The sequence below is a fragment of the Scatophagus argus genome, chromosome 1 (genome assembly GCF_020382885.2).
Source record: "Scatophagus argus isolate fScaArg1 chromosome 1, fScaArg1.pri, whole genome shotgun sequence".
NCBI lineage: Eukaryota > Metazoa > Chordata > Actinopteri > Scatophagidae > Scatophagus > Scatophagus argus.
In genome coordinates this window covers 20,168,722-20,188,950 of record NC_058493.1, presented here as the reverse complement: position 1 = coordinate 20,188,950, position 20,229 = coordinate 20,168,722, and the positions used below count along the sequence as shown (strand labels likewise).

Here is a 20,229-nt window from a genome sequence, read left to right as displayed (position 1 = left end):
AGTGTTTGAATGAAACTCTGTTGACCTTAATCATTTTTGACATCACAGTCCTTTATATTTATATTTAAATTGTAGAGGATAAGCGGTATAGAAAATGGGTGGATGGATGGATGGAAGCAGCCCTACCAAGCTTTACTCTGAGTGACTTCAGTTTAGCATAGTCAGATGGGCAAAGAGCACAGCCTGGCTTCAGCAATCACACCTATCAGTATTATAGCACCATCTAGTGTACAATTATTGGGAACAGTAAGATTTACAGTTTGCCCCAGCCGGAGCCAGTTTCTCAATCACATCTTAGACTTGTCTGTAGTTTAATGTAGTTTTAGATATAAACTCATGTGTTATATTGACACATGGCCCCGAACGTTCATCTTAAGGCTGTTAGATATTGAATAAATAATACTAAGACTTGTGTGCTGTGCAGGAAACCCGCACGGCCCCTTTAAACAGCTCTCCTCCCCGGTTCTCCCATCGTGTCGGTCTCTTCCCCATTTCGCTGCTTTGTTTTCATTGTCGCTCTTTTGATCATGGCTGCTCATTCTAACGAAGAACCGTTCCCCTTCCACGGGCTGCTCCCCAAAAAAGAAACCGGCGCCACGTCTTATCTCACCAGGTTCCCCGAGTATGATGGCCGAGGAGTGCTCATCGCTATCCTCGATACCGGCGTGGATCCCGGGGCTCCCGGCATGCAGGTAAATCTGACCGGCTGCCCGTCATTAGCTACCAGCTAGTTGTTGTAAGCTAGCAAAGCTAAAGGCCCGATTCATTCACACAGTTTTTACTCAGCTACATAAAGACGACAGCTAGCTAGCTAGCTTGCTAGCATTGGAAGACACAACAACTATGACAATGGGCTTTAGAGCATTTATGACAGCCAAATCAACACAAAGTAACTGGCAGCAAGAAGTTTCGCTTGCTGTCAGATTATGGTCTGATCCAAGACTAATTTACAGTTGACTAACTCAATGTTAGCTAGTTAGCATACCTGCTAGCTCGTTAGTCTGGAAGCTATCAGTTGGATTTGTCCCCTTTAGTTTTCGTTCAAGTACCTAAATAGTTGGACTTTGTCATGCCAGTTGTCCATACAGGTTTTATTCAAGCTCTTCAATAATTAGACTTTGTCATGTCAATTGTTCATGCGACCAGACTAATGGTAGTTAAATTATCGTATATTATGTCGGCATGTCAGCTAAATGTTAGCTGCCAAGTCACACCGGAACCTAGCTACTTAGTTAGCTACACAGTATTAATGCCGAATAAGTTACAAAACCCTGTATGACGAGGTTTGTTGGAACTTCATTACACTTTAATTGAGGGCAGCCTTTTCTTTTCGACCACATGTCACCTTGTATCAAGCGTGCTTTTAGGGACCGAGATTTGACTCCCTTCGGCTTGTGTAAACAGATATGTGACTGCTGCTCCAAGGCACTGGAAGTGTTATTGACTTTTCTAGATTTAGTTATTTAAACTTAAAATTCAAAGTTATAGGCTATGATATCTTTTTTTTATTTTTATTTCACGATGTCCACACTTGCTGACTGGTATATGGCATTGAATATGTATTTGAAATGCATCCTTTTCAACCTGGATTTCTTTATTGATTACTGATTTCTTTAGTTCATTATTCTGTCTTTAGGTCACAACTGAGGGGAAACCAAAGATCATCGACATCATCGATACAACTGGCAGCGGTGATGTGAACATGACCACTGTGGCAGAACCTAAAGATGGGACAATCACTGGCCTCTCTGGTAGAACACTTAAGGTCAGTAGATATCTTTTTATGTTAAGACTGCTAAAAATGACAGCTGTCACATAGGAAATATTTCATTACAGATATTGTCCTACTCGTGAAATAATGTGTAATTTCTTTTACTGATTCTGCATGGCCCATTCTTAAATCCAGCTGTACTTGGTGAGACCAGCGCTTAATGTATTTTTCTTCATATTTGTCTCACACTGTCTCTTTTTATGTCTTCCAGATCCCTCCTGCCTGGGTCAATCCATCAGGGAAGTATCGCATTGGAGTTAAAAATGGCTATGAGTTCTTCCCTAAGGCTCTCAAAGAAAGAATACAGGTAGGACGACATGACATTGTTACTGTACTACTAGGAATGTCATGGGTTTGATTTTGAAATTCTATGGTTGTGCACAGAACTTAATGCTGAGGTGACATATAAATGGTGCTAAATGTACAGGGACTGATAACCCAAACAGAAGCTTAGATGCTTTTGTGTGGTTGCATGTGCTAGTCTAAACTGATAACAATGGACTTGCAGTGTTATGGCTAAGTATAGATTTTTTTTTCAGTAAAACAGATCTGCATTCTACTGATAAATTGAAGGAACAATTCTCTTGTATGTTTTTAAAGTACTTGTTATTATGGCATTTTGTCCTCCAGAAAGAGCGAAAGGAGAAGATTTGGGACCCACCGCACAGAGCAGCACTCGCTGAGGTCTCTCGCAAGACAGAAGAATTTGACCTCTCTCACCCAACACCCTCACAGGTCAAAACTACAAACATGAGTTCTTTGTGTACTTGCCAGTGTTTATATGCAGTTGCCAGGCTCAATAATGTGAGGTTTTTATCATTTGTTTTCTTTCCACTACCGTCTTTTTCACATGTCTCCATCACCCTGCTGCTATGTCTCCTCAGATGGAGAAGCTGCAGAAAGAAGAGCTGCAGAGTCAGTCAGAGCTGCTGGCATCACTAGAAAAGAAGTACAGTGATCCTGGTCCTGTATATGACTGTGTGCTTTGGCATGATGGCGTCACATGGAGGTAAGGCATAAAAACTTTTACTACTGTTTTATACTGTTTACTTGGTATATTATCCTTCACGGTACCTGTTACTGTTTGTTCTCTTTAGGGCTGTTGTCGACACTTCAGAGTGTGGAGATCTGTCCCAGTGCACTGTGCTGAGCTCTTACAGAGAGGCACAAGAATATGCCACATTAGGAAATGCTGAGATGCTTAACTACTCTGTAAATATTTATGATGAGGGAAACACGCTCTGCATCGTCACCAGTGGAGGTAAGATACCCCAAAGCTTGCAAACCATCCCTGAAAGGAATCCGTCATATGACTCAGTCGGTTAAAACAAAGGGATGTTAAGCAGAAGAGTGAGCTATGACAGCTTGAACAGTTGAGGCTGCATAATGTGTAGAAGTCTACATTGTGTTCTCCAGTCTAACTTGCTTCTTCTTTTAAAGGGGCTCATGGGACTCATGTGGCAAGCATTGCAGCAGGTTACTTCCCAGAGGAACCTGAGCGCAATGGTGTGGCCCCGGGTGCTCAAATCTTGGCTCTGAAAATTGGAGACACCCGACTCAGCACCATGGAAACGGGCACAGGGCTCATCCGTGCGGTAAGATGACGAAACTCTTTCAAATATGTATTAGCAGCTTATCTTTTTATGTCATTCTTTCATTTTTCGTCTCTCCTGTTACCCGAAGATGATTGAAGTCATCAACTACAAGTGTGACCTGGTTAACTATAGCTACGGGGAAGCCACCCATTGGCCCAATTCGGGGTAAGTGTTGCGTAAGGGGGCGGTGATTTTGTGGGTTTATTTAATGTCGCACACTGCCACTGATTTTTGCCAATTTGTCTTTCAGGAGGATTTGTGAGGTGATCACAGAGGCTGTGCAGAAGCACAATGTGATGTTTATTTCCAGCGCAGGAAATAATGGCCCATGTCTCTCCACAGTCGGCTGCCCGGGGGGAACCACCAGCAGTGTCATAGGTACGAATGCTGGTGTCCTGAAGATTTTTTTTTTAAAAATTTTTTTAATTTATTTATTTTTTTTAACACCTATAGCCAAGTGCTTGTCATTAAATTTGACATGGTTTGGTTCACCTCCAGAATGTCTAAATAAACAATCCAGGAAAGATGGAACCACATTAGTTGTAAGAATCTTGGCCATTGTGATGTAATAATCGGTGTGTTTTATCATGGTAAAAATATTAATCATTGTGAAGCTCTAATTTATTCATTTTCTTCACATGTTGAATTAACTCCTGCTCTCTGCTCTCCTTAGGGGTTGGAGCGTATGTGACTCCAGACATGATGGTGGCAGAGTATTCCCTGAGGGAGAAGTTGCCTCCAAATCAGTACACCTGGTCATCCAGGGGTCCCAGTACAGACGGGGCCCTGGGAGTCAGCATCAGTGCCCCTGGCGGTGCAATTGCATCTGTACCCAATTGGACTCTCCGTGGTACCCAGTTGATGAACGGTACATCCATGTCATCACCGAATGCCTGTGGAGGCATCGCTCTAATCCTTTCAGGTGCGTCCAGGCTCAAGGACTGATACTAGATTTATTTATATTGCACGTATAGAAGTGTGCGCAAGTGCAAATTTGATGCTCGTGTGTGATTTTTGTGTGATAAAGGGCTGAAGCAGAATGGGATCAGTCCTTCTGTTCCTGCGGTGAGGAGAGCGCTGGAAAACACAGCTCTGAAGGTTGATGACATAGAGGTGTTTGCACAGGGCCATGGAATAATCCAGGTAGATTACAGCTGACTATCACTGCCTTATATACACGTTCTTTTCTGTCTTTGTTAACAAACTTTTCTTTTAGTTTTACTGTAGATGTTTGGTTACATTTACCAGTATATTTCTATCCGGTAACCTTCTCCCTCTCTACCTCTCCAGGTGGACAAGGCATTAGACTACCTCATCCAACACGCCTCTTTACCCACAAGCCACCTTGGCTTCTCAGTAAGTGTGGGAACACAGAAGGGCATCTACCTCAGGGACCCAGCCCAAGTTCTTGCACCCTCTGATCACGGTGTAGGAATTGAACCCATCTTCCCAGAGAACATAGGTACAGTTCAGACCAATTATAACACACATTTTTTTTTTACATTTGCTATTACAGTATTTATTTTCAGTGCAGACATGTTTTCATTGTTCCTTACACCACCTGTCTTCTTCTGATGTTTGTCACAGGAAACTCTGAAAGAATCTCCTTGCAGCTGCATTTGGCACTTACATGTGCAGCACCGTGGGTCCAGTGCCCCTCCTATCTGGAGCTTATGAACCAGTGTCGTCACGTCAATGTCCGCATTGATCCTGCTGGACTGAGAGAAGGGGTGCACCACACAGAGGTCGGGGCAGGAAAATCAGTAGAAGAAAAAGATGGAATTTGCTTCTGAGTCTACCAATGTTAATCTGGTTGCTTTGATGTGTGCTTTTATTTTAGGTGTGTGGGTATGATACAGCAGCACCCACCTGTGGCCCCCTATTCAGAGTTCCCATCACAGTTATTATCCCTGTCAAGTAAGCTCTTCCTTCATATCACCATTTCATTTGTGTCACTCTTTGTGGTTTGTGTGTGTCTGACAGCTCTCTCTTTCTTTCAACTTTCAGAGTGACAGATAGTCGTAATCACGAAGTTTGTTTCACAGACGTGCACTTCAGGCCGGGCCAGATCAGACGCCACTTCATCACTGTTCCTCAGGGAGCCTCCTGGGCAGGTCAGCATTTCTGCGTTTGAGCATTGTTTTTAGATTTCAAGTTTGTCTTCACTTATCAAGTGAGTTCTCGGCAGAGCTCAAGGCTGATGTTTATCATTTGTTCAGGAAACTTCTGCACTTTGGTTACCCTTGTTGGAAACCTTATTTCCTGTATTTTTAAAAAAATATATATGTTGCATTACATCGACATTCATTCCTCTACTTGTCCTCCTGTTTTGCGCCTCTCTCCCCTGCAGAGATCACGCTGACCTCTCATTCGGGAGATGTGTCGTCCAAGTTTGTTCTCCATGCCGTACACCTGGTCAAGCAGAAAGCGTACAGAGCCAATGAATTCTACAAATTCTCTTCCCTATTGGAAAGAGGTTCGCTAACTGAGGCTTTCCCTGTGCTGGTACGTGTATTTAATTTATAAATTTTAAATTATTTGATTGGGATTTTGCACTGCAGATATTCTGTAAATATGGTCAGCTTTAAAAATAAAAAAGCTAGTTATCACCTATAGTTCTCTGCCAGATGCCACGCATAAAAGCCTTCTTTTTGTAGATGCCAACATGTGAAAATGGCAGAAAGTGGTTTCATTTGTGCCTGTTTTTTTTGTCTCCTCTCTAGTCAGGTAGGGTAGTAGAGTTGTGCATTGCACGCTGGTGGGCAAGCCTGGGTGACGTCACGGTGGACTACAACATCTCGTTCCATGGACTCAACACTTCCCCTTCACCCCTGCACATAGTAAGAAAAGCATGTGCAGATTAGCCAGTAAGCTACAGCCCAGTCAATTTTGGTTCTCTGTTTGTGATTTGGATTTTGTCTCTTCCCAGCATGCCTCAGAGGGAGTGACGAGTTTTGATGTGTCGTCGCCTCTGAGGTATGAGGAGGTGTCCCCGACCATCACCCTCAAGTCCTGGGTTCAGCCTCTCAGGTACTGCACCCACACAGCGTACTCTTGTGTTGTGTTGTTCCAAACTGGTGCTGTTGTTTGATCCCTGTTGTTGTTTTAGGCCCTTAAGTTCAAAGATTAAAGCCCTGGGAGCGAGGGACGTTCTGCCAAATAACCGGCAACTCTACGAAAATGTCCTCACCTACAGCTTTCACCAGGTACTGCCAAGACAATCAGCACTATAAATGAAAGGGAAGGGCTGTTTTTTTTCCCTGTATGTGTGTATAATAACTTTGTTTTGCTCTGTTCACAGCCTAAGAGCGGGGAGGTTACCCCCAGCTGTCCCATGTTGTGTGAGCTGCTGTATGAGTCTGAGTTTGACAGTCAGCTGTGGATGCTTTTTGATCAGAACAAGAGGCTGCTGGGCTCAGGGGACGCCTACCCACACCAGGTACACCGAAAAGAGCCATTTGTTCTTTCCCAGATGTTAACTCACATCTTTCTCAGGAGATAGGATTGTGGATAAGAAGGATAAATCGTGCATGAGCTAACGCCCACCACCCTCTTTCTGTTTTACTTTTCTAGTATTCTCTGAAACTGGAAAAGGGAGACTACACTGTGCGTCTGCAGGTCCGTCACGAGCAGTCCAGCGAACTGGAGCGCCTTAAGGACCTGCCATTTGTGGTTTCTCACCGTCTGTCCAACACACTCAGTCTAGATGTCTACGAGACGCATCGCGCTGCCCTCATGGCCAAGAAAAAGACGAATTCTCTCACCTTGTGCCCTGGCGCCACACAGCCCTTCTACGTCACGGCCCTGCCAGATGACAAGTGAGTCAATTTGGGGAAGGAGTTTTCTCTTGTTTTGTGCAAATTTTTAGACGAACTGATCGTATGGTAGCAAAGAAAAAAACAACTTGCTTGGTACAGAAATAAACAGGTTACATTTAATTTGCTCCCTGGAAGTATTCATAGTCCTGAATGACAGGATTGCACTGAGGAAGAAGCTGCTGAGGCATGCTGTATGACTGTTGTTTGTCTCAGACTCTACAAGAGATGTATGAAAATGGTGTGAGATAATGTTCATGACCTGTGTAAACAGAAAAGATTTGTGTTATTTCATGTTGCCGATTAAAGCTTGTAGTTGCAAGTTGAATTTTAGGCACTTCTTGACTGGGAGTGTTGACTCCTTTCTGTTGAAGAGCCGTTTAACCCTGCGTGCTTAGAGGTCAGACTGCTGCTGCGTAAATGCATGTTTGGTTAGCCAAAGCCTTCCTTAAGAGAGTGTTTCAATGTTTATGCATTATTGTGATCAAATTTTAAGTTTCCTGTCTTTATTTTGTCCATCGCTGTCTTTCTCCCATTGTCTCTCCGTTTGTTTTAGGATTCCAAAGGGGACGAGTCCAGGATGTTATCTCTCAGGCTCTCTGGTTGTCCCAAAGAGCGAGTATGGCAAGAAAGCAGTGAGTGGCCTTATTTGTCCTTTCCTTCTGTCCCTGAGAGCAGTAGTCAACCCTGCTCCTCAAGATTTAAAGTTGATTTAGTTTTCGGTTTTCTCCTGTAATCTGTGACTTTGACACAAAACCTTCACTCATGATGTGATGTCTGAAGTAATTATGGTCCTGAGGATCAGGGGTGAAAACGAGTCCTCCAATGCTTATTGCTTTTGTGGATGTTTTTTTTTTTGTGTGTGTGTGTGTGTGTGTGTGTGTATTTCATTTTTCATCACCTTCAGACCTGAGCTGAGTCTGTTGCTTCTGAAACTGGGTGGTGTCCTTTTGCTTACTGCATGCAACTTTTTCAAAACTTTTTTTCACTAATTTGCCGTTGCCCACACGTCTGTTGTCTGTTCAAATACACAGCTTTTGCTCGTGCCATTTCCTCCGCCACATCTCGACAGACCTGATCTGCCGTTTAATTGGATCATCTGCAATTATTTATAATTGCTATCATGAAGAAGTCAGAATGACTCTTGAATCTTGTCAGCCAGCCGCTGGCTTCTGGAGTTTGTTTTCGCTGTTGGCTTTCAGGTGAAAATATTAGTCAGGAATGATTTAAAAAAAATCAAAAAATAAAACAAGAATTTTGTCTTGAGTGACTTTACTTCAGGTTGTGTGCACTCGAGCTTAGAAATTAACTGACATTTTGCAATGTTTAATTTTCCGTTTAACAAAGGAAGCCAAAGTTAAACATAAAATAAATGTCTAAGTACAAGAAACTGTACAAAAATATTTCCTTAATTGAAAGATTTCAAAGGGAAAGCATTTTGATTTAATTCAAAAACTGAAAAAAATCTGATCATAGATCATAGTAGATAAGATTTCTTCACAAATCTCATCATTCAGCTATCACAGCTAGTATATACGTTTTATTATGTTTTATTAACCCCCACAGAGGTTATTTGAGTGCATTTAAAGGGAATAGCAACATTTGTACAATACAATGGCAAATGTTTCATTTCTGACGCTTATTGTCACTCCGCTTTCATGTGTCTTTGGCTGAACTTGCTTTGCTCGGTGGCTGCAGTGAACTTTGGCACATCAATATTTAAACGTTCTTCATATCCGTGTTGCACTGCTGCAGGCCTGTTTTTGTTTGATCCTCAAACACATAGCAATTTTACTGTCTTCAAGTCAAAGGTTTACTTTGGGCTTTTGTTAAATTTTATTGTAGCTTTGGGCAACGAAAGAGGATGCAGTGCTCAAGCCTTGTGGCAGAGGAGATGTAGGAAAAACTTTGTTGATGAGAACACAAGATAGAAATCTGACCTTATCAGCAACAAGGATTTCACTTAAGTTTAACCACTGTACCATTTATTTGACTGTGACAGGTAGGTGGATTAGAGTACCTGAGTGAAGATGGAAGATGAAATGCAGAAAGAGAGAATCCTTTTTGGTGTGCTTGTGTTGTCTCTTCCTTAATGTGTGTTATTCTGACCACCAGGGGCAGGCCTCTGCAAAACGACAAGGAAAGTTTAAAAAGGTACTGGATGAGTTAGAAACACTGTACAACAGAGCGTCTACTGCTCTCCTACCATCAGGAAATGGCTTATTCCTTACCTTTAAAATGGAATTTGTTACATCTTCATTAATTATGTCAAAGCATGTCAATATTGCTGTACTGAAATATGCACCAGTCTAGTCATAACAGGTATTTATTTTGATGATGACTAGTTAATAGCAGTTTTCTGGTGGTCAGTAAAATTACTAATGTCATAAAAATCAACATCAGTTGAAGCTCTACTTTAACATTGTGTGACTGGGTATTTAAAAGCATTTTTCTTAAGAGATTTTAAGAGAGGTAACCAAAGGGAGTCATGGGACGTGACAGTGGTAGGAAGAGGGTAAGAATTTGTGGTGAAAGAGGTCATGGATTTTGTTGGTTTTTAACTCGACTTTTTTTGTGTGTGTTCGAACAGGATATTGTTCCAGTCGTCTACCACTTAATTCCTGCTCCAAACAAGACGAAGAATGGAGGGAAGGAGAAGGACAAGGAAGGAGACAAAGAGAAAGATGTGAAGGAGGAGTTTGCAGAAGCTATGAGAGACTTGAAGATTCAGTGGATGACAAAGTGAGCACAATAGCTCATCTGTGTCTCTGCAACATGTTGCTTCCTTTGCTTTATTCTCCTCATTCTTCCAGCCATCCATCATGTTCCTCTCTCTGTTGCTCAGGCTGGACTCCAGCTCCATCTATGATGAACTGAGGGAAAACTACTCGGATTACCTTCCTCTGCACGTACAAAGACTTCACCAGCTGGACTCTGAAAAGGTAACGTCGCACGCCAGAAAGGGAAAACGTAAAATGGAGGAATCTCTGACAGGATTTGGTGGAACATTTGGTTATTTTGTTCCAGAGTCTAAACTATGGAGCCATCTGAGCTCACAGTCATTTCTCCTTTGTGCTGTTTGTGTTTAGGAGCGAGTGAAACGTCTCAGGGAGGTGATCGCCGCAGCTGACGTTGTCATCTCCCACGTCGACCAGACGGCTTTGGCTGTTTATCTGACCATGAAAACAGACCCTCGACCCGATGCCGCCTCCATCAAGACGTACGTCACGCTGAAGAACAGTTCTGAAATATGAAGGCCTTTCAGGAAAGAATATTCTGTGATAAAGAGGCAAACAGAGCAGGAGGAAAAACAAAACAAAAACAACTCTAATGTTATGAACATTACAGACTTGTGACGGTTTTACAGAATCTACGGTTAGATCTGTTACCAAGCATAGAACGTGAGCTCATAGATGCTATAGCAGGGTTTCCCCCACGACATTATTTACCACCTTTACCATTAAAGTGACACTTTGAAAGCAGAAATTACAAATTCTCACAGTTGAAAAGTTAAATTGAAACAACAAAACAAAAAACAAAACAAAATAAAAAAACACAGCTTTTGTTGTCTGCTGTGACCAATACCTTATGACGGCTGATTAACTAACTGATAGATGTTGCTGTGGAATTGACATGAGTGAGTTAGTTTGCTGACTGTGAGTCTCTTCTATACTGTTGCTGCTGTTGTGCTACGCCGCCGTGCAGTAATGATCATTTGTGGCCATTTGTGTGTAACAAAAGCATAGTCTCAGTTTAAATATATGGCATTCACTGTGTGAAAAGGTACATTAATCTTTCTCCATGTACGAGTGTATTGATTATTTCATTTACTAATTTCTTAATACATTATTTTATTATTTTATTTTTATTAATACTACTTTATTAATTTATTTTTATGGTAACAGCCAACCGAGGCTTCAGTTCTGACCTGTCTTGACGTCTGTGTTTCAGTGACATGGAGAAGCAGAAGTCGTCTCTGCTGGACGCTCTGTGCAGGAAGGGCTGCGCTCTGGCTGACCAGCTCCTGCTGCCTTCAGCGCCGCAGGACGGCGCCGGTGCTGTTTTGTCCGGTCAAGCAGAGACGGAAGCTGTGGAACAGGTGGCCACCAGCTCTGACGACAGCCTCCAAAACGTGGCTAAAGCCCTGATGGATACATTTTGGGATGTGCAGAAGTGGGCGGAGCTGACCGACTCCAAGGTGAGTAAAATGTTTTTAGAAAATGAATGAGAGGCCAAAGTTCTTTCATCATAACTGAGGATAGTTGTGTTGGTTTAAGTATTCTAATGTGAATATATCCAAGACTGGAGAAGCTATGTTTATTGTCAACAGATCTCCTGAAATGATCAAAAGTAACAATGTGTTTGTTCATCTTTTGATACTTTGTGACTTCCCTTCTCTGTCTGTGGCACTCAGCCCCCAGCCCATTGGTTTCTACTGAAAACCCAAATCTTCATGAAACGAGTCACAAATATGCAGTTTTACTTTAAAGAAAGGCAGCTGTGCATTGCATTTGTAAGCAGATGTCACTTAATCAGGCCTGAATAGTGCATTTGTCACAGCAGTGGGATGGCGTGCGTGGGATTGACTCAATATAAAGTTCTGTGGCTGCGTTCATAGTAAAGACCAATCTGCGTGGCTCACTGAGGAGGGTTATCAGGCTTCGGCTATATGGAAAACACTTGCTAGTGTGAGGTTTTGCTCTTTTTCCCAGATTTGCTGGAAGCTACAATATACAGAATTGTTACTTTCTCCCTCTTTTCAGTGGACATTTTATAATCAGTCCATAAGGACCACATTAGGTGAAGATTGTGTCTAAAAACTGTGCTTTCCTCTTTCTGAACTTGGTGGATGTACTGTGGGTCACCATGAAGCTAGCCACCTTGTAATAAGTAATAGTAAGTGTTCAGCTAATAATATTTTGTTTGTCTTTTGTCTTTTCCACTGCTCAGGTGTTGACATTTTCTTACAAACACGCTCTCGCGAACAAAATGTACGGCCGAGCCTTAAAGTACGCCTCGAAGATGTTGGAGGAGAAGCCCAGCAAAGAGAGCATGAGGAACTGCATCCAGGTATGACCGCAGTGATGGCTGATCACTGTGAAACATCATCACATATTAGCTGGCAAAAACTAGTAATATAATTTATAAAAGAACAACAGCACACTTTTGTGATTTAGCAAATGTCAGCTTTGTTCACTTGGAATTACTTTTTTTGTTTGTATGTTTGTTTGTTTCCCAGCTTATGCGACACCTGCGATGGACACATTGCGCCACCTTCAGTGAGAACTGGCTGCCCGTCATGTACCCTGTAGATTACACACCATTTTAAGCACAGTTGTGCACCAACACACACACGCACACACACACACACACACACACACACACACACACGCATGAGCAGTGTGGCCATACACAGTCCAGTACACGGCAACTTGGGTATCATGTCCCTCAGGGTCACATGGTCTATGCATCTGGCTTCTTAAACGGAAATGCTGGTGAACACCAAAATGAAGGACAACGCCGAGTGTAAACGGTCTGATGCACTCGATGCGTCATAAGGCGAATTCATCTGATCTTTAAATGTCTTGTTGTACATTGAGTTTAACACTCAAAACTGTTGCCAGTGCTTGTTGATGTCGTAGCTCAGTGCTTTCTTAGTCTGATCGTGTCCTTTATTTTGGTGTTCTCCACATATTTGGAGACTTTCACATGCGCCCATCCTCAACTCTCCGGACTCCATATCATATAAGTAACCTCATTCTCTTGTGTAAATACTGCTGAAGGGCCAGTGTGAGCTCCAGGGATGCTTCCCAAATCTTTTAAGAAAAACCCCATCTGCTTATTTTCCAGAAAATAAAAGTAAAAAGAAAGAAACAGAGGAGCTCCTAACATTAAGATACTTTGGACATTAAGATGGACTTTAAGATACTTTGAGAAGACAGGAGGACTTGCTGCTGCACGATGTTCGGACGTACGAGCTCGCGTGCCGTCCGCCTGCTCCCTGATTCAAAAAGGGAGGAAATATGTACTGAGCGTAATATCTTTATTTTTTTTCTTTGTTTTTTGGTTGTTCCAGCCAGGCCAGGATAAAGTCAACATTTAGTCTCGTCTGTCTTTTTAAAGCTCTGACTCATGTACACAGTATCAGAACACAAAACGGTGTTGAGGTGCCTTCATACATGTACCTTACTTTTTTTCTGATGGGACACAGGTTTTGACCGCAGGAAGCTGCAGAATCGGCTGCTTGTGGTCATTACGCCCATCGGCCTTTGGTGTCAAATGTTGTTTTGAAGCTTGTACCAGCAGCGTGATGCGTCCGAGCGCTCGCTGAATGCGGGCGGTCGGTGACTTGACGAGTTATGGAAGCCACAAACCCACTTTTTCTCGGCTTCTGCTCACCTCCACCAACATCACGCTGCTGTTACTCGAGCGGCGCATTTGACGACCATCATAACAGACCTCACTATCATAACAGGATGCAGTTGTGGGAAGCAGTCGGATGTTCCGATCGGATTTTGTTGTAAAATGCTCGCACAGTGTTAGACGTTTCTCTGCAGCATTCAAAATGTTGCTTTTGTACACAGTGTCATAAAATAATGTACATACACACGTAACATAAAAAAATATCAAAATGCAATAGGTATATAATACAAATATTATTCTAATTGATGTATTTTGCATATATGCATGTCTTCTAGGATGTAAGGAACAAAATAGTTTTATTTGGAAGCAGATTTTAGTTTGTTTCAATTTCAGAGACTTTTTAATCCCAAACAAGATTCTGACTATATCCACTGTTGTTATTTTCATGAGTGTGTGTTTGTGAATGACTCTGCATGTAACTGTGAGACTGTTTTGTGTCCATGAACATTTTATCCCAACAGAACTGATATTATAGACATTTAGATTTGGGTAAGCATGAGTTTGTTTGTTCGTTTTTTTTCTTCAGATATCTTATTTACTTCAGAGGACCATGCCAGTAGTTTTCTCTGTTTCATTTAATTTCCTACAAATTGCATATACTTTGCATCACATCCCTTCATTGTGCGTATTATATTATTTTAGGCCTGGGAACCGTTGGTTTTAGTTGTGTAAATCCACAGTGAAGATCAAGTCTGCATCAAAGGCCCTGAGTGACGGGGTCCTACGTGAACGCAGTTTACTGGTGAAGGTTGTTGGAGGTTGGTTTTTCCTTATCTAACAGGAGAGATTTCTATTTGTGCTTTTTTTTGTCCGTGTGGTTCTCAGTGGCTCGAAGCTATAGATATATTTCAATATGTAAATCGAAAACGCGATGAGAGTTTTGTGCTTATATGTTGCCGCTGTCTACCAAATCTGAACAAACCACACCGACGCAGTCCGGTTGAGGCATGTTAGCTGAATTTTTAAATATTAAACTGTTCATAAATAAATTGCATTGCATTTTTTTAAATTTCTGTAAGCTGTGTGTCGGTGCAGTGTGCTTGCAGATTGATTTGAAGTCTTTGATAAAATAATGCAGACTTGATGTTCACTGTGATGATTTATACAACCTGAAAGGTATGGTGTTTACATTACACGCCCTGCAACTTGACTGCCAACTGGATTTTGAGAGTTCCCCTCTGAAGGGTCTACCATTTGTTTGTCATAACAGAAATAAATTAATGTGAAAGAGTGGCTGTACAGAAGTGCATCTGCACAGCCTTCATGCATTTGTAGATGGTCAGTAAAAAATATACCTGTTTTTTGTTGAACAGCTTTATCTTTTAAAAACACTGGTATGGTCCTTTTAAAATATCTCATCTGAGTCATGAAACAGATGGAGCAAAGGAGCTGCTTCCAGAAGATACAAACTACATATTCACTTTTTATCTTATATATTTGTCAACCTTTATCGCTTATTGATCTGTTAAACAGTACGTGTGATTTCCTTTCACAGTCTTCAGTATCAGTTTAACCAAAGAATAGATGTGTGAAGGCTGAAAATGTTAAAATGGACCTAATTGAACAGAAGCCCTTAAACGATCAAATGGCCGAGTTTGAGAGGCACTCGTCCTCTTCCTCTGATGTTGTTTTGAGCCATCTGTTGTTTTATGATTGTGAAAGGAGCTGCTTTTGAGCTGAGTTAATAATCTTTTCTGGGACTGCCTTACATACAGAGAATCACTGGTCACAACTCATGTTTACCCAAAGCTAAGAACACCTCGTGTTTCTGTTTTTAGCTGTGACTTGTATACACTTTCTGAAACGGCCTCAGAGTGCGCTGAGTTTTACCAGTCAGGTGGGGTTTGGTTTTTGTTTTTTTGGCCTTTTCTTCTGTTTTCATCCTAATTCTCCTCTTTTCCCAGCGTTTGTGGTTTGGTTCAGATAGACATTACATTCAGGGCTCAGCTGGTCTACAGTACGTGTTGCCAATGACAGACTCTCCGAAAACGGCCTTAACTTTCACCACAGGACTGTACCGTCCATTTCTGACACCTCTGTCGCTCTCGCATCTGCTGGTGTCAGGAAACGCATGAGAAAATGCTTCCTCTGGATGTTGAGTGTTTATATTTTTAGTCATAAAATCTAGTAAATGCCAATATTTTACAGAATGTTATGACATAAGGTTGTATGCTCTTATTAGTCTTATTTTATACCCATTTCTTCCTCAATGATGCGGGAAAGACCTGAGCTACCGTCACACTATTTTGTGGTCACGTGGAGTTAAGTCACAAACAAGGACTGAACACTGAATAAAAATGATTTGGAAGAATTCAAGTCTGCTCTGGTCATCACACAGCAGTTTTGTTGTCTTATGTGAATTGCACTTTTTTCTTTTTGTTTTTAAAAAATATCTTGAGTGAGAGATTTTATTCTTTTCATTTCTCTCTACATTTGAAGTTGCTGGGCACAGTAAAGTACAAGAAGAAGGAATGAGCAGTTTTTTAAAATGTATTACACAATAAAAACATTTAAAAAAAAAAAAAAAAACAGCTCACACACCACAAACAGGACGATTCATAACTGATGCGCACACTGCAACTATTTTATTTACTCTTGAAAAATTAGCGATGATGTCATCCAGTTGTTGCACTGCCACAATAAAACACATTAAATCTAATTCACCACTTTTTTAACTTGATGATGACATGGAGTAAAAAAAAAAAAAAACAACAAAAAAACAAAAACATCATCATCTTGATGTACGTGAACTCGGCCAGAGGAGAAGAAGCGCGCTGCACCTGACATTCAGTATTTTCTTCATGCTGGAGCTGGAGAGGTGCTGGGTAAAGCCCTCAGTGCACCTTCCTGCTGCTGTCGTTCCAAACTGACATTTTACATAGTTTATACAAAATATTACAGGAAATCAACGGAAATTTGTGATGAATCTTATATTTTCTTAAGCTGAGCTATTGTTCTGTTGAATAGATTTAAATCTCTTTACTTACTTTACTTTAAATCAGTCACTTAAATATACGCTGTACTGCTGTTAATTTTGTTTTAAAAAACACACACACTCAAAAGAAAAACTGAAAAGAGTAACATTAATGACAGTCAGGGGCCCCGCGGTCCCGTGTGCATGGTAGGGCCGTTGAGTCATTCATATCTTCCCTGTCTCTCACTATCTACACGTTGCCATGAAGATCTTCATCTCTCCATCTTCGGCCAGCAGGCTTGTGTGGAAAGCCTTTTTAAAGTTCTCAGTGAAAGTCAGATCAGACTCAAACCTGACCTTGTTGGCCCAGATCACAGTCGTTCCCGGCCTGCAGAAATACTTCATGGTGAACAGGAGCTCGTCCAGGAAGTCGTGATGGTAGACCACATCAGCCGCCAGCACGTAGTCGTAGTGATACACAGATGCAGGGTAGGTGTGCTCCAGGTCGTGGCCCCAGGACAGAGCTGCCACCTGGGGAGTGTGCCTGCAGCGCCCCCTGGTGTTCCTCATCACATTGGCCCTGAGGTTACTCAACACCTCTGGTAAGTCTGTAGCTGTGACTGAAGCTCCTGAAGATGAAGAAACAGGACATCACGTCTTCATCATAGCCAAAATATCACTCAAAGGACCACATTGGTGAGCTTTGTGAACAAGTTTAAATTGTGCTCATGCAGTTTTAAACCCAGGCAGCTTTGGCGGAAAAATCGTCCAAAGTAGACGACTGAAGTTTTATGTTTACTAAATGAATTTGTCTAAAATTGTTAAGTTATTATAACTTAAATTCTGGAATAACACTGCTGTTCTGTACCTTCTTTACCCCATCAGAGGAATCAGAGGGGATAATGAAGCCGAAGCTCATTGAGACATGTCCCCAACCTGAGTCTCTTTGCCTGGCTTCCCCAGCGCCTTCAAGCTTACTTACAGGACATCAGTTTACAAAACTGCATGCAAAAATCTCATCTAATAATATTTAATAGTACGTTACCTTTCATTTGCTAATTCTTTGTGGTGCACTTTCATTTGTTATAATTATGTTTAAGGCAGAAAAGACAAACAGTAGTTCAAATTCACATGGTTATAATTATACTATGCCTAATAATAATACCAGATAAATATTTACCTGATATAAAGCCACTAGCGTCATGAGTTAATGCAATGTCAAAGTTCCAGACTCTCTCCAAGTTTTCTAAATTTGACTGAATGTGAATTATGTGTGGGTCTTTATGCATGTTTTTTTTTTCTGAAATGAATTGGAGTCTCCTCACCCAACAAACTGGCCACAATGGTTACCAGTCCTGTTCCTGCTCCCAGCTCCAGGACCTCCTTTCCCTGCATGTTCACCGTGTGCCTGTTGTTGTCCAGGAAGGAGCACAGGGCCAATGCCTGCAGGACAAAGAGATACTGACCTGTCACGCTGTCTGTTGCTGGTGAGTTCTGCCACTGGCAATGTCATATCTACCTAATTTTTTCAGAAGTACTCACTGCTGGCCACATCACAGCTCCAAATGAGTCTATGGACTCATAAATGACAATGTCCTGCCCTGCGTAATGGTAGACATCTTTACAAAAACTGCTGTTAATGCTGGGAACCCAGGTTGGCACTCTGTCCTGCTGCACAGCTGTTTGTCCTGTGAAGAGATGATAGATCGAAATTTTTTTAAGAGAGGCAATTTTCCAGTCCAGAATCCTAAAAAGCCTAAGCAAATAATATAAAACCTCTCTTTGTGTTTTCATGGTTAGAGGCAAGTGAGTTTGTGAACTGAGCCTTTAAACAGCACGAAACAGGACTTTCATTTGATAAATGTGCACTTTTACGCTTCACGCAGTTGACTCACTTGTAATGTCTTCACAGCTGGATGAACAGCTTGAATGATTGATCTCTGGCTTATTCTCTTCATCCTCTTTATAGTCATCATCTCTGAGGACTTTTATCTCCTCCGTCTCCTTCTTTTCATCAGACTCGTGTGTCAAATTGTCTCCTCTTTCGGACTCTGACATATGAGGTTCTTCTGTTGCATCATTATCGTTTTTCTTCTCTTCTTTGCCCTCCTCTTCCTCAGCCTCCTCTGTCTTGCCATCCTCAGTCTCTATCAGCCGATCTTGGATTTCCATCCCCACGTCACCTTCTTCTCTACACGTTGCCATGAAGATCTTCATCTCTCCATCTTCGGCCAGCAGGCTTGTGTGGAAAGCCTTTTTAAAGTTCTCAGTGAAAGTCAGATCAGACTCAAACCTGACCTTGTTGGCCCAGATCACAGTCGTTCCCGGCCTGCAGAAATACTTCATGGTGAACAGGAGCTCGTCCAGGAAGTCGTGATGGTAGACCACATCAGCTGCCAGCACGTAGTCGTAGTGATACACAGATGCAGGGTAGGTGTGCTCCAGGTCGTGGCCCCAGGACAGAGCTGCCACCTGGGGAGTGTGCCTGCAGCGCCCCCTGGTGTTCCTGGACAGGTTGACTCTCAGGTTGTTCAGGACCACTGGAAGGTCTGTGGCAGTCACCCAGGCGCCTGAGGAGGTTTACAGTTTCTTCTCTTTAAGACTGGAAAAATCTACAGCCCATCTGAGGAAAAACTACCTGGAATTATCTAAAGCCCACATGCACATATACCGGCCTAAATACTACTACTGGTAAGGTCCAACACATGTTCTACCTCCATTTTTACTTATTTTACTCATTGCACTTTTTTATATTACCATTCTAACTCTATTATTTTACCCTGTGTTTCTTCTTCTTTTTAACTGTTCTTTACTCCTCCACCTCCTTACCAAGGAGCGTTGCTACAGTAGACACGAGGCCAGTTCCTGCCCCGATCTCCAGGACTGCCTTGTCCACGAGATTCAGCTGCTGACCATGGGTGTCCAGGTATTGACAGAGGGCCACAGCCTGAAGGAAATCAAGATGAGTTGGACTTAGAGAGGCATAAAGGTTGTGGGGTTCCTGAAGCACCACAGTCCGGTTTGTCAAGTATGTAAGAAGCACAGACCAGAGAGTCATAGCAGAAAAGATCCCCATAATCCAAGACTGATACTAGCACTGTGACATTTGACATTTGATTAGTAAACTGAGCTCTTCTGCTAAATACAATAGCTACATGTGTGCACACAGGTATATTGTATGTCATACTGTGACAAATGAAGTTGCAAATCTAAAAAAAAAGGTGTCACTCACCGCCGGCCATATCATGCCTGCATAGGAGTCCAGACCCTCTTCAATGACGATCTTGTGTCCGACATAGTGGTACACCTGCTTATCCACTCTGTAGAAGAAACATGGAGCCCAGGCTGGCCTCTGTTGCTTCTGGATGGCTGAATCATCTGAATGAATCCAAATCAGAGGCTCAGATCTCTGTGATTCACTGTGAGTTTAAAAATGTTGCTCCCTGCTTTTCATTGCATAGTTCATCTTACCTTTTCCCTTTTCTGTATCGTCTTCATCCTCATCTCCTTCAACCCCTTCCTCCTCCTCTTCCTCCTCCTCTTCCTCCTCCTCCTCCTCCTCCTCTTCCTCCTCTTCCTCCTCTCTGTTTCTCATGTAATTAGATTCTTCCACAAAGTATGAAGACAAAGTATCCATATGAAATCCTGTTGGACAGACAGATGTTATCAGTTGCTCAGGTACAACAAGCCTTAGAGATTTAGCATCAATCA

At 42.1% G+C, this 20,229-nt stretch overlaps 2 protein-coding genes across 3 annotated transcripts; one reads left to right on the top strand and one right to left on the bottom strand.

The window, feature by feature from the left end:
* The first annotated feature begins 347 nt into the window (after positions 1-347).
* On the top strand, positions 348-15,937 carry tpp2 (tripeptidyl peptidase 2). Of its 2 annotated transcripts, XM_046390430.1 has the most exons (29): positions 348-692; positions 1,637-1,765; positions 1,983-2,078; positions 2,402-2,506; positions 2,656-2,780; positions 2,869-3,032; positions 3,212-3,366; positions 3,455-3,531; positions 3,617-3,744; positions 4,040-4,288; positions 4,394-4,509; positions 4,657-4,828; positions 4,954-5,111; positions 5,207-5,283; positions 5,374-5,480; positions 5,717-5,871; positions 6,090-6,206; positions 6,296-6,396; positions 6,476-6,572; positions 6,668-6,805; positions 6,940-7,184; positions 7,738-7,816; positions 9,297-9,335; positions 9,772-9,923; positions 10,027-10,123; positions 10,271-10,401; positions 11,133-11,379; positions 12,132-12,251; positions 12,421-15,937. In XM_046390430.1, the coding sequence occupies exons 1-29, from the start codon at positions 528-530 to the stop codon at positions 12,508-12,510; spliced, it is 3,831 nt and encodes a 1,276-aa protein (XP_046246386.1). In that variant the 5' UTR covers positions 348-527; the 3' UTR covers positions 12,511-15,937. The 2 variants fall into 2 exon arrangements, with proteins under 2 accessions (XP_046246386.1, XP_046246397.1); XM_046390441.1 differs by lacking the exon at positions 9,297-9,335 and having other exon boundaries at positions 354-692.
* A 204-nt stretch (positions 15,938-16,141) lies between these two features.
* LOC124059953 lies at positions 16,142-20,155 on the bottom strand. Its single transcript, XM_046390454.1, has 7 exons — positions 19,990-20,155; positions 19,751-19,896; positions 19,348-19,465; positions 18,414-19,088; positions 18,061-18,206; positions 17,844-17,961; positions 16,142-17,147 (listed from the first exon to the last, which is right to left on the bottom strand). The coding sequence occupies exons 1-7, from the start codon at positions 20,153-20,155 to the stop codon at positions 16,765-16,767; spliced, it is 1,752 nt and encodes a 583-aa protein (XP_046246410.1). The 3' UTR covers positions 16,142-16,764.
* Between the last annotated feature and the right edge of the window lie 74 nt (positions 20,156-20,229).